We start from the raw sequence: 15,447 nt of genomic DNA on the forward strand, positions 1-15,447 counted from the left end.
TGTCTGTGTCTATGTGTCAGCCCTGTGATGACCTGGCGACTTGTCCAGGGTGTACCCCGCCTTTCGCCCGTAGTCAGCTGGGATAGGCTCCAGCTTGCCTGCGACCCTGTAGAAGGATAAAGCGGCTAGAGATAATGAGATGAGAATGAGATGAGATGTGGGCGGCACGGTGGTGTAGTGGTTAGCGCTGTCGCCTCACAGCAAGAAGGTCCTGGGTTCGAGCCCCGGGGCCGGCGAGGGCCTTTCTGTGTGGAGTTTGCATGTTCTCCCCGTGTCCGCGTGGGTTTCCTCCGGGTGCTCCGGTTTCCCCCACAGTCCAAAGACATGCAGGTTAGGTTAACTGGTGGCTCTAAATTGACCGTAGGTGTGAATGGTTGTTTGTCTCAATGTGTCAGCCCTGTGATGACCTGGCGACTTGTCCAGGGTGTACCCCGCCTCTCGCCCATAGTCAGCTGGGATAGGCTCCAGCTTGCCTGCAACCCTGTAGAACAGGATAAGCGGCTACAGATAATGGATGGATGTGCTCAAGTAGTTTAGATCTCCTACATTAGAATTCAGTCACGCATGCTGGTTATGATACAACAGTGTTATATTACATTCATTAAAACACAATAACACTAAACATTTCTCAGGGCGGCACGGTGGTCTAAGTGGCTCGCACTGTTCTGGGTTCGAGCCCAGCGGCCGGCGAGGGCCTTTCTGTGTGGAGTTTGCATGTTCTCCCCGTGTCCGCGTGGGTTTCCTCCAGGTGCTCCGGTTTCCCCCACAGTCCAAAGACATGCAGGTTAGGTTAACTGGTGACTCTAAATTGACCGTAGGTGTGAATGGTTGTTTGTCTCAATGTGTCAGCCCTGTGATGACCTGGCGACTTGTCCAGGGTGTACCCCGCCTCTCGCCCATAGTCAGCTGGGATAGGCTCCAGCTTGCCTGCAACCCTGTAGAACAGGATAAAGCGGCTAGAGATAATGGATGGATGGATGTGCTCAAGTAGTTTAGATCTCCTACATTAGAATTCAGTCACGCATGCTGGTTATGATACAACAGTGTTATATTGCATTCATTAAAACACAATAACACTAAACATTTCTCAGGGTGGCACGGTGGTCTAAGTGGCAAGCACTGTTCTGGGTTCGAGCCCCGTGGCTGGTGAGGGCCTTTCTGTGTGGAGTTTGCATGTTCTCCCCGTGTCCACATGGGTTTCCTCCAGGTGCTCCGGTTTCCCCCACAGTCCAAAGACATGCAGGTTAGGTTAACTGGTGGCTCTAAATTGACCATGAGTGTGAATGGTTGTCTGTGTCTATGTATCAGCCCTGCGATGACCTGGCAACTTGTCCAGGGTGTATCCCGCCTTTCACCCATAGTCAGCTGGGATAGGCTCCAGCTTGCCTGCGACCCTGTAGAACAGGATAAGCGGCTACAGATAATGGATGGATGGATGGATGTGCTCAAGTAGTTTAGATCTCCTACATTAGAATTCAGTCACGCATGCTGGTTATGACACAACACTGATTCAGTTTTATATTGCATTCATTAAAACGCAATAACATTAAACATATAGATGTTATTTCTCAGGGCGGCACGGTGGTGTAATGGTTAGCACTGTCACCTCACAGCAAGAAGGTTCTGGGTTTTAGCCCAGTGGCTGGCGAGGGCCTTTCTGTGTGGAGTTTGCATGTTCTCCCCGTGTCTGTGTGGGTTTCCTCCGGGTGCTCCGGTTTCCCCCAAAGACATGCAGGTTTGGCTAATTACTTTGACAAAATATCTTCAATGTCACATTACAATTCATGATCTTTGGCTTAGGATGTCACCGGATTGTTGTGGATTGTTATCAAACAATGTAATATCCATGAATGCGAAAATGGTGACTCGCACTTGGTACAGAGGCTTCTGGGAAGGGTGAGCCAGCCCCTTTAAAGCAACCCAGTCTTAACTACTATAACAGTGGTCTGTGGTTAAATTAATTTCACTAAATTCAGGGCCACATCACAACATTCTATCGATTATTTTCCTATAATAACCACATGCACTGGCATGTTTTATTTATTACATACCTTACAACAATAACCACAGTGACAGTGCTGTCATTTAATAATAATAATCTCATCTCATTATCTGTAGCCGCTTCATCCTGTTCTACAGGGTCGCAGGCAAGCTGGAGCCTATCCCAGCTGACTACGGGCAAAAGGCGGGGTACACCCTGGACAAGTCGCCAGGTCATCACAGGGCTGACACATAGACACAGACAACCATTCACACTCACACTCACACCTACGGTCAATTTAGAGTCACCAGTTAACCTAATCTGCATGTTTTTGGACTGTGGGGGAAACCGGAGCACCCGGAGGAAACCCACGCGGACACGGGGAGAACATGCAAACTCCACACAGAACGACCTTCGCCGACCACGGGGCTCGAACCCGGACCTTCTTGCTGTGAGGCGACAGTGATAACCACTACACCACCGTGTCGCCCATAATAATAATAATAATAATAATAATGAGATGAGATGATAATAATAATAATATTGCATTACTGCCTTACCAGGCAGTAATGCAATATTAAGATACTGTGCCACCCATAATTAGCATTCATTATCCATAACTGCTTATCCTGTACAGGGTCGCATGCAAGCTGGAGCCTATCCCAGGTGACTATGGGCAAGAGGTGGGGTACACCCTGGACAAGTTGCCAGGTTATCGCAGGGCTGACACACAGAGACAAACAACCATTCACACTCACATTCACACCTACAGTCAATTTAGAGCCACCAATTAACCTAACCTAACCACATCTTTGGACTGTGGGGGAAACCGGAGCAGCTGGAGGAAACCCACGCAGACATGGGGAGAACATGCAAACTCCACACAGAAAGGCCCTCACCGGCCGCTGGGCTCGAACCAAGAACCGCTGGGTTCTTGCTGTGAGACGACAGTGCTAACCACTACACCACCATGCTGCCCCACCCATAATTAGTTTGTACTATTTGTAAAAATGTCATTTCTTTTCTGCTATCTGGCCTGCACCTAAATGTATTGATATATACTGTCACTAAAGCCATTACACACACACAGTAAGCATAGTTGTGGTAGGCACAGGATGAGGCACTGAAATAATAGCTCCAGTGTCATGAAGTTAATGGCCAACCCCCTATCCAACAGCTTCAACCCACCCAGCAGTGTTGAAACCACCCTCCCCCTTCCCCCCATGTTCCTTAACTTCAAGTCCTGCAGAAGCACAGATCTCTATTGTCCGTTCATGCACAAAGACTCAGTTTGTACACACATGCATTTCAGTCTGTCGAAGACCTCTAGCACGGTCCTACCGGCAAAACTGTATGCTTCTTGGTACAAAGAAACAGCTTCTTTTAAGGTAGTGTTTTTATTTTATTACATTAACAATAACTCTGCTGTGTGACTTTTGGTATGAACATGAACGTGAATAGTTTAATGATGAATTGGTGCTGTGCAGTTTAACAGCTTTTTGATTCAGCCTTATGCTCTACATAGTCTAACATTAACCGTAGGCTCATTAGAAAACAGTTACAGTTATATTGCTGTTGTTCTCTTCAATGTAGGTTCACTGTTACCGTCATTTACAACACAGTGTATAGAGATTCATTTTCTTCTTATGCATCTTGGGAGCTACACCTGAATATTCACCATGGAGGTAAACATTCAATCTACCAGTCAAAAAGCTTTGTCCAGTCGCAGTCAAAAATGTCCCTCCATTCTATAAGCCTAATCAAAACTAGAACGTTTCATCCCAAGAAATAATTGATTTACTAATTGCAGACAAAGTACCACAGCAGGCCTGTACTGTACTAAATCTCAATCTCCAGCTTCCGCTCAAACGATAATTAAATCTAATCATATTATAGCCTCTGAAATGCATCTACTGTAATGCTGAATTTAGCTCCATCAGCTAAACTGAATATTAAACTCTCAGTTAACTAACATGATCACCAATGGTAATGGGGAAAAAAACCCCAACAGATGCAATATACACACGAGCAAGTTTTGGAAGATATGTTTAAGAAGACACATTTATTTTAACCATAACCTCTAGTGTGAGTTAGACTTTAACAGATGCTTCTTTATCACAAGTGAGTGGCTCTGTTTTTTAACGTATGCTTTTTAAATCCTGGCAGTTTCATGTGGACAACTATAACATGTCAACTCTTTAATGGAACATACAAGAATTCATAATCACATATCAGCTGCTTGGTCAAAATGGAGACAGATATCTAGTCTCTTGACGAATCAAGGAATTCCCCTAAAAAGTAGAGTACAAACGTACTGTGCATGCATTAGGCCCGTACTTATATACGGAGCAGAAACATGGCCGATGACTAGGAACCTTGAAAACATGGTGAAGAGATGTGATTACCGGATGCTCCAATATATGGCAAATATACATTGGGAAGAGGGAATATCAAGTGAGGAAGTGATAGAGAGATGTCAAGTGGAAAGCATACGGAATTTAATGAGAAGACAATGTTTGAGATGGTTTGGGCATATCAAAAGAAAAGAAGAGAGTAGTGTGGTATGGAAAGCAGCAGAAGCTGTAATTGATGGAAGATGCCCCCGAGGAAGGCCCCTGAAAACATGGAAGAAGTGTATAGAGGAAGATCTGAGGGAACTTAACCTCAAAGAAGAGATGGTCTATAACAGACTGAGATGGAGAACGCTCATAGCTCGTCCAACCCCATGAAATATGGGAACAAAAGGATGTTAAACGAAAAAGAAGAAGAAGAAGAAGAAGATTAGGTCTTGACATGAGGTTAGCAGAGCAGGCATTTCGACACATCGTTACACATTGTAAAAGTGAAATCTGTTAAAGAGTAACTTTTTTTAATATGATAATCGCATTTATTATCATTAAGCCATCAAATGAATCTTCTTCTTTTGGCTGCTCCCATTCATTCAGGGTCACCGTCGCGGATATGTTCCGTATATTTGATTTGGCATAGGTTTTACACTAGATGCCCTTCCTGATGCAACCCTCCTCAAATTATCCAGGCTTGGGACCAGCAGTAACACTGGGGTATTATACAACCCCAGTGGCTGGGCATTTTACCTAATCTGCATGTCTTTGAACTGTGGGGGAAAACAGAGCACCCGGTGGAAACCCACACAGATACCTTGCAAACACACAGAAAGGCCCCTGCCAGCCATGGAGTTTGAACACGGAACCTTCTTGCTGTGAGGTGACAGTGCTAACTACTACACCACCATGTCACCCACTGAATAAAGATAGCAAGCCACTGAGATTATGGCAAAAAATAATTACCTCTACTCAAAGAAAATTCAGATATTTTGTCCACTTAACTATGTCTGTATAAGGTTTTCATGCATGTAACTGGTCATTTCCTCTTTTAGTTGGAGTTCTATCAGGAGAGAGTTCTTTTGTTTTATAGGCACACCTGTATGCAGCTTAGAGTCATTTCCTTCATCTGAAGTCTCAGGTTTTATATTGTTATCTGAACCTTTGGGGCGGCACGGTGGTGTAGTGGTTAGTACTGGCGCCTCACAGCAAGAAGGTCCTGGGTTTGAGCCCAGTGGCCGACGAGGGCCTTCCTGTGTGGAGTTTGCATGTTCTCCCCGTGTCTGCGTGGGTTTGCTCTGGTTTCCCCCACAGTCCAAAGACATGCAGGTTAGGCTAATTGGTGGCTCTAAATTGACCGTAGGTGTGAATGTGAGTGTGAATGGTTGTTTGTCTCTGTGTTGGCCCTGTGATGACCTGGCGATTTGACCAGGGTGTACCCCGCCTCTCGCCCATAGTCAGCTGGGATAGGCTCCAGCTTGCCTGTGACCCTGTAGAACAGGATAAGTGGCTACAGATAAGATGGATGGATGGATGGATGGATCTGAACTTTTGGCTGCATTTCCCAAGTGGCGGTAATGTTGTTCTCTTGCCTCTTCAACTGGCTATTGAAGGAAGTGGAAAGCAGAAGGTGTTGTGGCATGGGTGATTTTTTTTTTCTGCTGACATAAAGTGGGTTGGAGAGTAGTCGTTCCTCTCTGGGGCTCAGCATACTTCTTTGCTGTCGTTTTAATCATGTTTCCATTCTTTCTCTTTCCGCTCTCATCTTTGTCACAGCAAATGAAAGACAAAATCACTAATAGTCTATGACACTCTTGTCTTTGGTGGTTTTTTTTTTCTGTCATAGGCTCTGTTTATTTACTCTTCAGACCACAATGACTTTACAGGAATATTATGTTTTCCCACCTTTTCTAGCTCTGCAATGGTTGTAATAATTTCACTTTTAATTGTGATGATATAGCTAGTCTCTGCTTGGTCTCTAATCACAATGTACACCTTTTAAACCACTCTAGGATGAGCACACATTTTATAATCCGTTCTCTTTGTCAAGCTGTATGTATACTCATGTGCCCAATATGATTTATATTGTTTTGAACTGAATTTAATTCATAATTCACACTGCACTTTTTCTACAATGTTATATTATGCTGTATACTTTTTTTAATGCTAGTTCAGGGTCTGATCCTGCTTAATACTTGACAGGATGGTATGTCTGTGGCAGCATACAGAAGATAAACTGGTGGCTAATCTCATCGCAAGAATTGAATCAACAGCTATGTAGTCTGAGTCTTGCCTAGTATGTTCAGCATCAATATACATTGTGGCTCATGATTATCCTAAATCACATGTCCCATTCTAGACACCTGTCTTGTTACAGTTGTGGTCAGAAGTTTACATACAGTGACATGAATGTCATCTTGGATATGAATGTCATGGCAATATTTGGGATTTCAGTAGTTTCTTTGAACTGTTCTTTTTCTGTGGCAGAATGTACAGCATACATCTTTAATAAAAAAAACACTAGAATTTGGTGCACAAGTTTTTTTCTGAAATCAACACAGGGTAAAAATTATACATACAGGGTCAAAAATGTACATACGCTCACTTAGATTATTAATTCAGAGGTGCTGAAACTTCCAAAATGTCTCTTATCTTGCCAAGGCCGAGGTCTCTTAACTTCCTGTTAGTGATCGTGATTGACTACAGCTGGTAGCTTCTCTGTGCCTCCATAAAAAGGGTGTGTTTACAGCACTCATTGGATTGACCAATACACAGTAAAATGGGAAAGTCCAAGGAGCTCAGTGCAGATTTAAGAAAGAGGATAGCAGATATACACAACTCCGGAATGTCTCTTGGAGCCATTTCTAAACAACTGCAAATTCCAAGATCAGTTCAAACAGTTGTATCCAAGTTATTGTGAGGTGTAGTCACTTTGCCAAGCCACTTTGCTTCAAGAAAACCCAAACTGTCACCCTCAGCTGAAAGGAAATTGGTTTGGATGGTCAGGGACAACCTGGGAACCACTATGGCACAGCCCTGCCATGAACTAGAAGCTGATGGATCACTAGATCACCATGGACTAAGAGGCTGCTATCCAAGAAATAACCCCCTGCTCCAAAATTGACACCTTCAAGCTTAACTAAAGTTTGAAGCTGACCACACGGACAAAGAAAAAGTCTTCTGGAGGATAGCTGTATGGTCAGATGAGACAAAGATTGAGTTGTTTGGCCACAATGACCACCGTGTACAGTACAGAGGGACACTATACCAGCTGGTGGTGATGGTAGGATCATCATGCTCTGGGGCTGTTTTGCTGCCAAAGGAACTGGTTCATTGCACAAAGTGGATGGAATAATGAAGAAGGAGGATTACCTCAGTTCTTCAGCACAAACCAGCAGAAACTTGAACATGACTTGGGACTTGAGAGTTACAACAAGACAATGAACCCAAACATGCATCAGAGCTGGTTGTAGAGGATAAAGCAGGCTAACATTAAGCTTAAAACAAGTCCTGACTTCAACCCTATTGAAAATATATGGGCCGTGCTTATAAGTCAAGTCCATGCCAAGAAAAAAAAATTAATTGAATTCTACCAATTCTACCATGAAGAGTCATGAAATATCCAACCAGAATTCTGTCAGAAGCTTCTTCATGGCAAACAAAAATGTTTGGTCAAGGTGAATCTTGCGAAGAGACATTTTACACAAATATTAGGTGTGCTGTATGTATATTTTTGACCCTGTGTTGATTTCAGAAAACCCAAAGAAAATTAAAAATTGTGCACCAAATTCTAGTGTTTTTTATTATTATTATTATTATTATTATTATTATTATTATTATTATTATTATTATTATTATTATTATTATTAAAGATGTATGCTGTACATTCTGCCACAGGAAAAAGAACAGTTCAAAGAAATTACTGAAAGCCCAAATATTGCCATGACATTCATATCCAAGATGACATTCATGTCACTGTATGTAAACTTCTGACCACAGCTGTACCTTGGATGGCCAAAGGCCAACTGGTTCCAGGACAACTGGTATCCACTAGAGAATAGGACATTCAGCACATGTACAATCCTTATGCACAGTTCAGGCTTACGGTGACCTCACAGAAGTGCTCCCTACCACATGAGCAAATCACGCGATTTATCAGCATAGCACAAGATTCAGGTGTGATGATAGCTGATCAGGCTAGCAGCCATCAAGTCTGATTCTGGCTACTATTGAAGATATTGGAAGTGCTGACTGCAGTTGTGGCAGTGGTTCCCTTGGACTTGATTGAACTAAGGGACTTTCAGAACCCCAGGTTTGATCAACATTTGCTCAGGTGACTGGGGCTTGCAGTGAGAGGTGTTTTGGCAGATTAAGGAAAATTTGACTGGACACAACTGGACTTACTGTAATTTTCAACTATGAGGGTGTGGAAACAATTGCTTATAGCTGTCATAACATAATTGATTCCAGGAAATAGCTTGTCTTGTGGATGTTCTGCGGCATTACACCACCCAGGCATTGATTAAATACTATATCAGCACACCTCAAAGAGTTTTATTCCTCTTATGGTTTAAATTACACCAGACCCATTTGTGAGGCATTTTTCAGTTGTCTGTCTGGCATCTGTCTTTTGTTAATCAATGCAGCAATTTAGACCGGTAGTGCTTTAAGCATGTATTATGTCCATAAAAATGTAAGAGAAGCATTTTTATATACTTCAGTTCTCATCTCATCGCATCATCTCTAGCCGCTTTATCCTGTTCTACAGGGTGGTAGGCAAGCTGGAGCCTATCCCAGCTGACTACGGGCAAAAGGCAGGGTACACCCTGGACAAGTCGCCAGGTCATCACATAGACAACCATTCACACCTACAGTCAATTTAGAGTCACCAGTTAACCTAACCTGCATGTCTTTGGACTGTGGGGGAAACTGGAGCACCCGGAGGAAACCCACGCAGACAACATGCAAACTCCACACAGAAAGGCCCTCGCCAGCCACGGGGATCGAACCCAGACCTTCTTGCTATAAGGCAACAGCACTAACCACTACACCACCGTGCCGCCCTGCTTCAGTTCTGCTGCTGTTTTTTTATTTTTTATTTTTAGCACATAAGTGAGACAGAAGAGAAATCCACGCCTATTTTGTTATATTAAAACATTGTCTTCAAAGACTAGGGAATTACTACTTGATGACAGCGACATCTTCCCATGCCATTGTTTATGCCATGAAGTTGTGATGGAATGAAAAGTGGAAAAAAAATCATTACTTATTTGCTGCTCTTGTCTGTGGCACAGGCATCCCCAATGTGTCTTTTCAGGTTATCATCTTGCTTCTGTCACTCATTTCTTCCAGACCTGCTGCTATGTGGCTGAACTGTCACTTCAATCATTTCAGTAGTTTTTGTGGGGCACAAGCTTGCTGTTGCATTCTCAAATCTTGAAAATTGTGCTACAGAAATGGAAGCAGTGTAAATTGGTAAATGCATACATTCGATTACGTTTCGCTCATTCCGACATCTCGCTTGCTGTGTCAAATCGCTTTTATACCACAGCAATTTGCAAAATATTCCCATTTTTATTTATTATATGTTATACTTATAACTTACAACTAGGGTGGCACGGTGGCGTAGTGGTTAGCACTGTCGCCTCACAGCAAGAAGGTTCTGGGTTCGAGGCCAGCAGGGGCCTTTCTGTGTGGAGTTTGCATGTTCTCCCCATGTCTGCGTGGGTTTACTCTGGTTTCCCCCACAGACATGCAGGTTAGGTTAATTGGTGGCTATAAATTGACCGTGAGTGTGAATGGTTGTTTGTCTCTATGTGTCGGCCCTGCAATAACCTGCCGACTTGTCCAGGGTGTACCCCACCTCTTGCCCATAGTCAGCTGGGATAGGCTCCAGCTTGCCTGCGACCCTGTAGAACAGGATAAGCAGCTACAGATAATGGATGGATACTTATAACTATTTATGGTTATATTTATCATTGTGGCGGCACGGTGGTGTAGTCGTTAGCGCTGTCGCCTCACAGCAAGAAGGTCCTGGGTTCGAGCCCCGGGGCCGGCGAGGGCCTTTCTGCGTGGAGTTTGCATGTTCTCCCCGTGTCCGCGTGGGTTTCCTCCGGGTGCTCCGGTTTCCCCCACAGTCCAAAGACATGCAGGTTAGGTTAACTGGTGACTCTAAATTGACCGTAGGTGTGAATGGTTGTCTGTGTCTATGTGTCAGCCCTGTGATGACCTGGCGACTTGTCCAGGGTGTACCCCGCCTTTTGCCCGTAGTCAGCTGGGATAGGCTCCAGCTTGCCTGCGACCCTGTAGAAGGATAAAGCGGCTACAGATAATGAGATGATGATTTATCATTGTTAATATAGGTCCTCTTTTATTGCAGATTTTTAAGCAATTTTTTTTTATTTATAGTTGATATATCTATAACTTCTGATTTAAAACAAATGCCAATTTTGCTTTGTAGATTGTTATTGAGGTGTTGTTTGCATCCACAGACACTTTAAATATATTGTGGTCCTGGAAGCTTTCTGATTGGCTTCCATCGGCAGGTATTTAAATTGGTGGGGTGCTGGCTTTTTCTTGTCTCCCCTCCTCCTTTGTTTCTTTCCCTGTGTCTACCAACCCCTTTAATTCAGTACAAATTGGTATAGAAGGTTGTTTCCAGATTACCAAACCTTAAACATATGGGGGGGGGGGGTGTTGTTGTTTTTTTTTTTACAAGGGCCCATTTTTCTATGTACTTGCATTAAATATAAAACTATTTGGTTTGGCAGAGTCATTCATCTAATACCTGAGAACTCCTGGAAAATCTCTGCAGTTGGCTTAGCTATATATGCATTCCTCAATATCAGTCCAAATCTAAAGTATATCCTGTTGCAATAGGGCTGCAAACAAATGTTGGATTGGGCTTGCAATTTTCTATTCCTTTCAAGTTTCATTTTGGACCAAATCTTTTAGAAGACTTAAATCTAGTATGGTCAAAACATAAAATGTGCATTTTCAAAATAATGTGAGCCAGTGTTTCTTGGTGGTGAGCAGTGGCATAGCTACTGGTTGTGCATCTTGTTGGGTGGGGACATCAGACTAAAGTTGAAGTCCAGGCAACTTTATGGTTATGAGCTATGACGCGATTCGGCAGCAAGCAGTCGGAATTGAGAAGTGCTCCATTCTAAAGAATATTAGAGAACAATGTTACTTTAATGTAGGCTACACACAAAGTAACATTAATGTTAATTAAGACGAAGTTTATATTGTTAGTTTATACTAGCCTTGGTCTTTAATTAACATTAAGGTTACTTTGTGTGTAACCTACATTAAAATAACTGTGTTCCTGATCAAATCAAATCAAGTTTATTTGTACAGCGCTTTTAACAATAAACATTGTCGCAAAGCAGCTTTACAGAATTTGAACGACTTAAAACATGAGCTAATTTTATCCCTAATCTATCCCCAATGAGCAAGCCTGTGGCGACGGTGGCAAGGAAAAACTCCCTCAGACGACATGAGGAAGAAACCTCGAGAGGAACCAGACTCAAAAGGGAACCCATCCTCATTTGGGCAACAACAGACAGCCTGACTATAATATTAACAGTTTTAACAGGTATAACCCTCAACTGTCCTCATGGGGCCGTCCTTCACAGGAGTGGGGCGATAAAACTCCGACCAGACACAGGGCACCAGGATGGATCAAGCAGGTCCGAGGGGCAGAAGAGGCCAGCATCTCAATCCCAGGATCAACATGTAACTCAGAGGGACAGATTGGGGGGGGGGGGAGAGAAAGAAAACACGTTGTTAGGTATGCCCTAAAAATGACAAGTATTAAATCTGTGTGGTAGGCTCGCAGAGATGAGAGTCTTTACATCAGGCATAACACACAATGGCATGTTAATATGATAAAAAAATATATCATGACCTGCTCTGGCTGGATGCTTGATTGGGTGCTGATCCTGGTTTTAGTGACTAATTCCTGTAACTGTTCAAATTGATGTTGTTTTGAGCCAATAAATTGCATTACCCCTTAAAAGCAAGTGTTCTAGACTGATAATCTCATCTCATCTCATTATCTCTTGCCGCTTTATCCTTCTACAGGGTCGCAGGCAAGCTGGAGCCTATCCCAGCTGACTACGGGCGAAAGGCGGGGTACACCCTGGACAAGTCGCCAGGTCATCACAGGGCTGACACATAGACACAGACAACCATTCACACTCACATTCACACCTACGGTCAATTTAGAGTCACCAGTTAACCTAACCTGCATGTCTTTGGACTGTGGGGGAAACCGGAGCACCCGGAGGAAACCCACGCGGACACGGGGAGAACATGCAAACTCCACACAGAGAGGCCCTCGCCGGCCATGGGGCTCGAACCCAGGACCTTCTTGCTGTGAGGCGACAGCGCTAACCACTACACCACCGTGCCACCCTAGACTGATAATGTTGCCTTTAAATACTTTCTTATGAAATTTTTAATGTTGCAATGGATCATCGAGAAGTAGTTGGGAATGGTTTGAATGGAACCAAAATTTACATAGTTGTGTTCTCTAGAAGAAGAAGAAGAACAAGAAGAACAACAACAACAACAACAACTTTATTTATCACACATACACTTAAGCACACAGTAAAATTCCTCTCTGCGTTTAACCCATCTGAAGCAGTGAACACACACATACACACACATGTGAGCAATGAGCAAGCACACATACCCAGAGCAGTGGGCAGCCATGCTACAGCACCCAGGGAGCAGTTGGGGGTTAGGTGCCTTGCTCAAGGGTACTTCAGCCCAAGGCTGCCCCATGTTAACCTAACCGCATGTGTTTGAACTGTGGGGGAAACCGGAGCACCCAGAGGAAACCCATACAGATATGGGGAGAACATGCAAACTCCACACAGAAAGGCCCCCATTGGCCTCTTATTCTCTCAAGCAGAACACTTCTAAATGCCAATTGGTTGCTGCAGAACTGCATGAAAGTAAGAACTCAGTCAGTCAGTGTCTGTTTGCTTTGTGGTCCCTTTAAATAAAGTTTCCAAGACCAAGCATTTCAAAGGAACTTGTACACTGTAAAAAAATATTTGTTGTTTTAACTTAAAAAAGTTAGTGCAAGGGCTGCCTTAAAATTTTGAGTTCACTGGAATTCACATAGTAAGTTAAATTGTTGTGAACTTACTATATTAATTTCAGTGAACTCAAAATTTTAAGGCAGCCCTTAAGGCAGCCCTTGCACTAACTTTTTTAAGTTAAAACAACAAATCATTTTTTACAGTGTAACAGTGTGTACTAAATATGCCAACACCAGAATCAGCCACAAACTCCATCTCCCAGAATGCACCATGGCCTTCAAACATGGCTGACACAGACTACACCTCCCACTTCACACAGCCACTGTCCCGTTCACTCACACCTGAATACTGACTGCTTGTACCTGGATGCAATCATGTGCATGCACACACTCACCCAATATATATAGCCCTCACAAACATTCCCACAATGCCCACAAAGTATTGTCTAGTGTTCCCTACCTGACATACCGTGTTTGTTGACAGTTTGGAATTCTCTGGTTCATGATCTTGTTTTTGGTTTCCTGTGGTATCATTTGCCTACCTGTTGGTTTTTTGGGTTTTTTTTTGGGGGGGGGGGTCAATAAAAGCTTGCAAACACAGCTGTTCTTGCTGGTATGATGGCATATTAGGGATATTTTAGGTGAAAGAAAGAAAGAAAGAAAGAAAGAAAGAAAGAAAGAAAGAAAGAAAGAAAGAAAGAAAGAAAGAAATGCTGAGCAGAGGGATAGGGTAATAGTCTCAGAAAAAATCAGAATTTCTGAGATTACATTTATGAGAAACTGTGATATTCTCTGAGATTATAAAGTCATAAATTTGCCAGGAAAAACCTGTCCTAATATTTGAACATCCGATATTTGAACCTATTTGAACATAATAATATTTGAACAGCCGATATTTGAACATTGAAACTGATTATATCACCCAGTATTGGTTTTTGTACTGTTATCAGCAGCCCGGGCCTGGCTAAGTTCCCATGCACGCAGTGGATTGTGGGATATGTGAAAGAGGCAAATAAAAGAATAAAGCGCTAACAGATTTTCACCTACATTCCCCAGAATGCACTGCAGCCAGGAAGAATGTGACAGTTGCGCTTCTTGGATGCAATAGTAGATAAATGTATAAACTGCAGAGGTTTGTTTATCCGTGCTCTTTCTTTTTTGCCTTAGCTGTTTATAAATGTATAATTAGTGTGCAAGAGCAGTTTCCCGTTACATTCAGTGCAGGGATTCTTCTCATTTGCCCAAATCTATGTTACTTTGAAACAGCTAAGCTGAGAGTTATAGGAAATGTAGTCTTTTCTCCTCAAAATATAAAATAATAAAGCTCTAAGAGAGTTTGAACTATATTTCCCAGAATGCATTGCAGTTGGGAAGCACGTAATTGTTGTTTTGGAGAATTCGTCCTTTTTACATATCCCACAATCCACTGTGAGGTTGGGAACTTCAGGTGGCCAGGCCCAGGCTGCTGATAATGGTACAAAAACCAGTATTGGGCTATATAATCAATTTCGATATTCAAATATTGGATGTTCAATTATTATGTTCAAATATTGGCTGTTCAAATATTATTACAGGTTTACATGGTCTCACAGATGTTTTTCAAGATTAATACTGCTCGAAATGATTGCACATTTACAATTAGTCATCAGTGTAAATGTACACTTAATGTTGTTGGCAAGAGTTATCGTGCTGAGTAGCTGGAACATGTATTTTGTGTAAACAATGTAGAGAGTGAAAGTGAAAGGGCTGTATGGGTGATAATATAAGGATGACTGATTAAAAGCTTCTGTGCTGACGAAAAATACCATGGAACCAGTAACTAGACATAAAAGCAAATTAATAACTCCGCATTTCAGCTTGCATCCGATATTTGAACATCCAAACTGGTGACAAATTGTAAATGTGCAATCATTTTGAGCAGTATTAATCTTGAAAAAATCCGTGAGACCATCCATCCATTATCTGTAGCCGCTTATCCTGTCCTACAGGGTCGCAGGCAAGCTGGAGCCTATCCCAGCTGACTACGGGCAAAAGGCGGGGTACACCCTGGACAAGTTGCCAGGTCATCACAG

General features: G+C 42.8%; 1 protein-coding gene across 3 annotated transcripts in view; it reads left to right on the forward strand.

Annotated features, from left to right (window-relative positions):
• The first annotated feature begins 3,306 nt into the window (after nt 1–3,306).
• LOC132867940 (NIPA-like protein 2) overlaps nt 3,307–15,447 on the forward strand; it is a 39,876-nt gene continuing 27,735 nt past the window's right edge. For 2 of the 3 annotated variants that reach the window (XM_060900911.1, XM_060900910.1), the window contains exon 1: nt 3,581–3,666. In XM_060900911.1, coding sequence (XP_060756894.1) covers nt 3,661–3,666 — 6 coding nt within the window. In that variant the 5' untranslated portion in view covers nt 3,581–3,660. Of the gene's footprint in view, nt 3,370–3,574; nt 3,667–15,447 lie in introns of those variants that run through there. The other variant, XM_060900912.1, reaches the window with a different exon arrangement.

This window comes from Neoarius graeffei, chromosome 19, assembly GCF_027579695.1.
Source record: "Neoarius graeffei isolate fNeoGra1 chromosome 19, fNeoGra1.pri, whole genome shotgun sequence".
Lineage (NCBI taxonomy): Eukaryota > Metazoa > Chordata > Actinopteri > Siluriformes > Ariidae > Neoarius > Neoarius graeffei.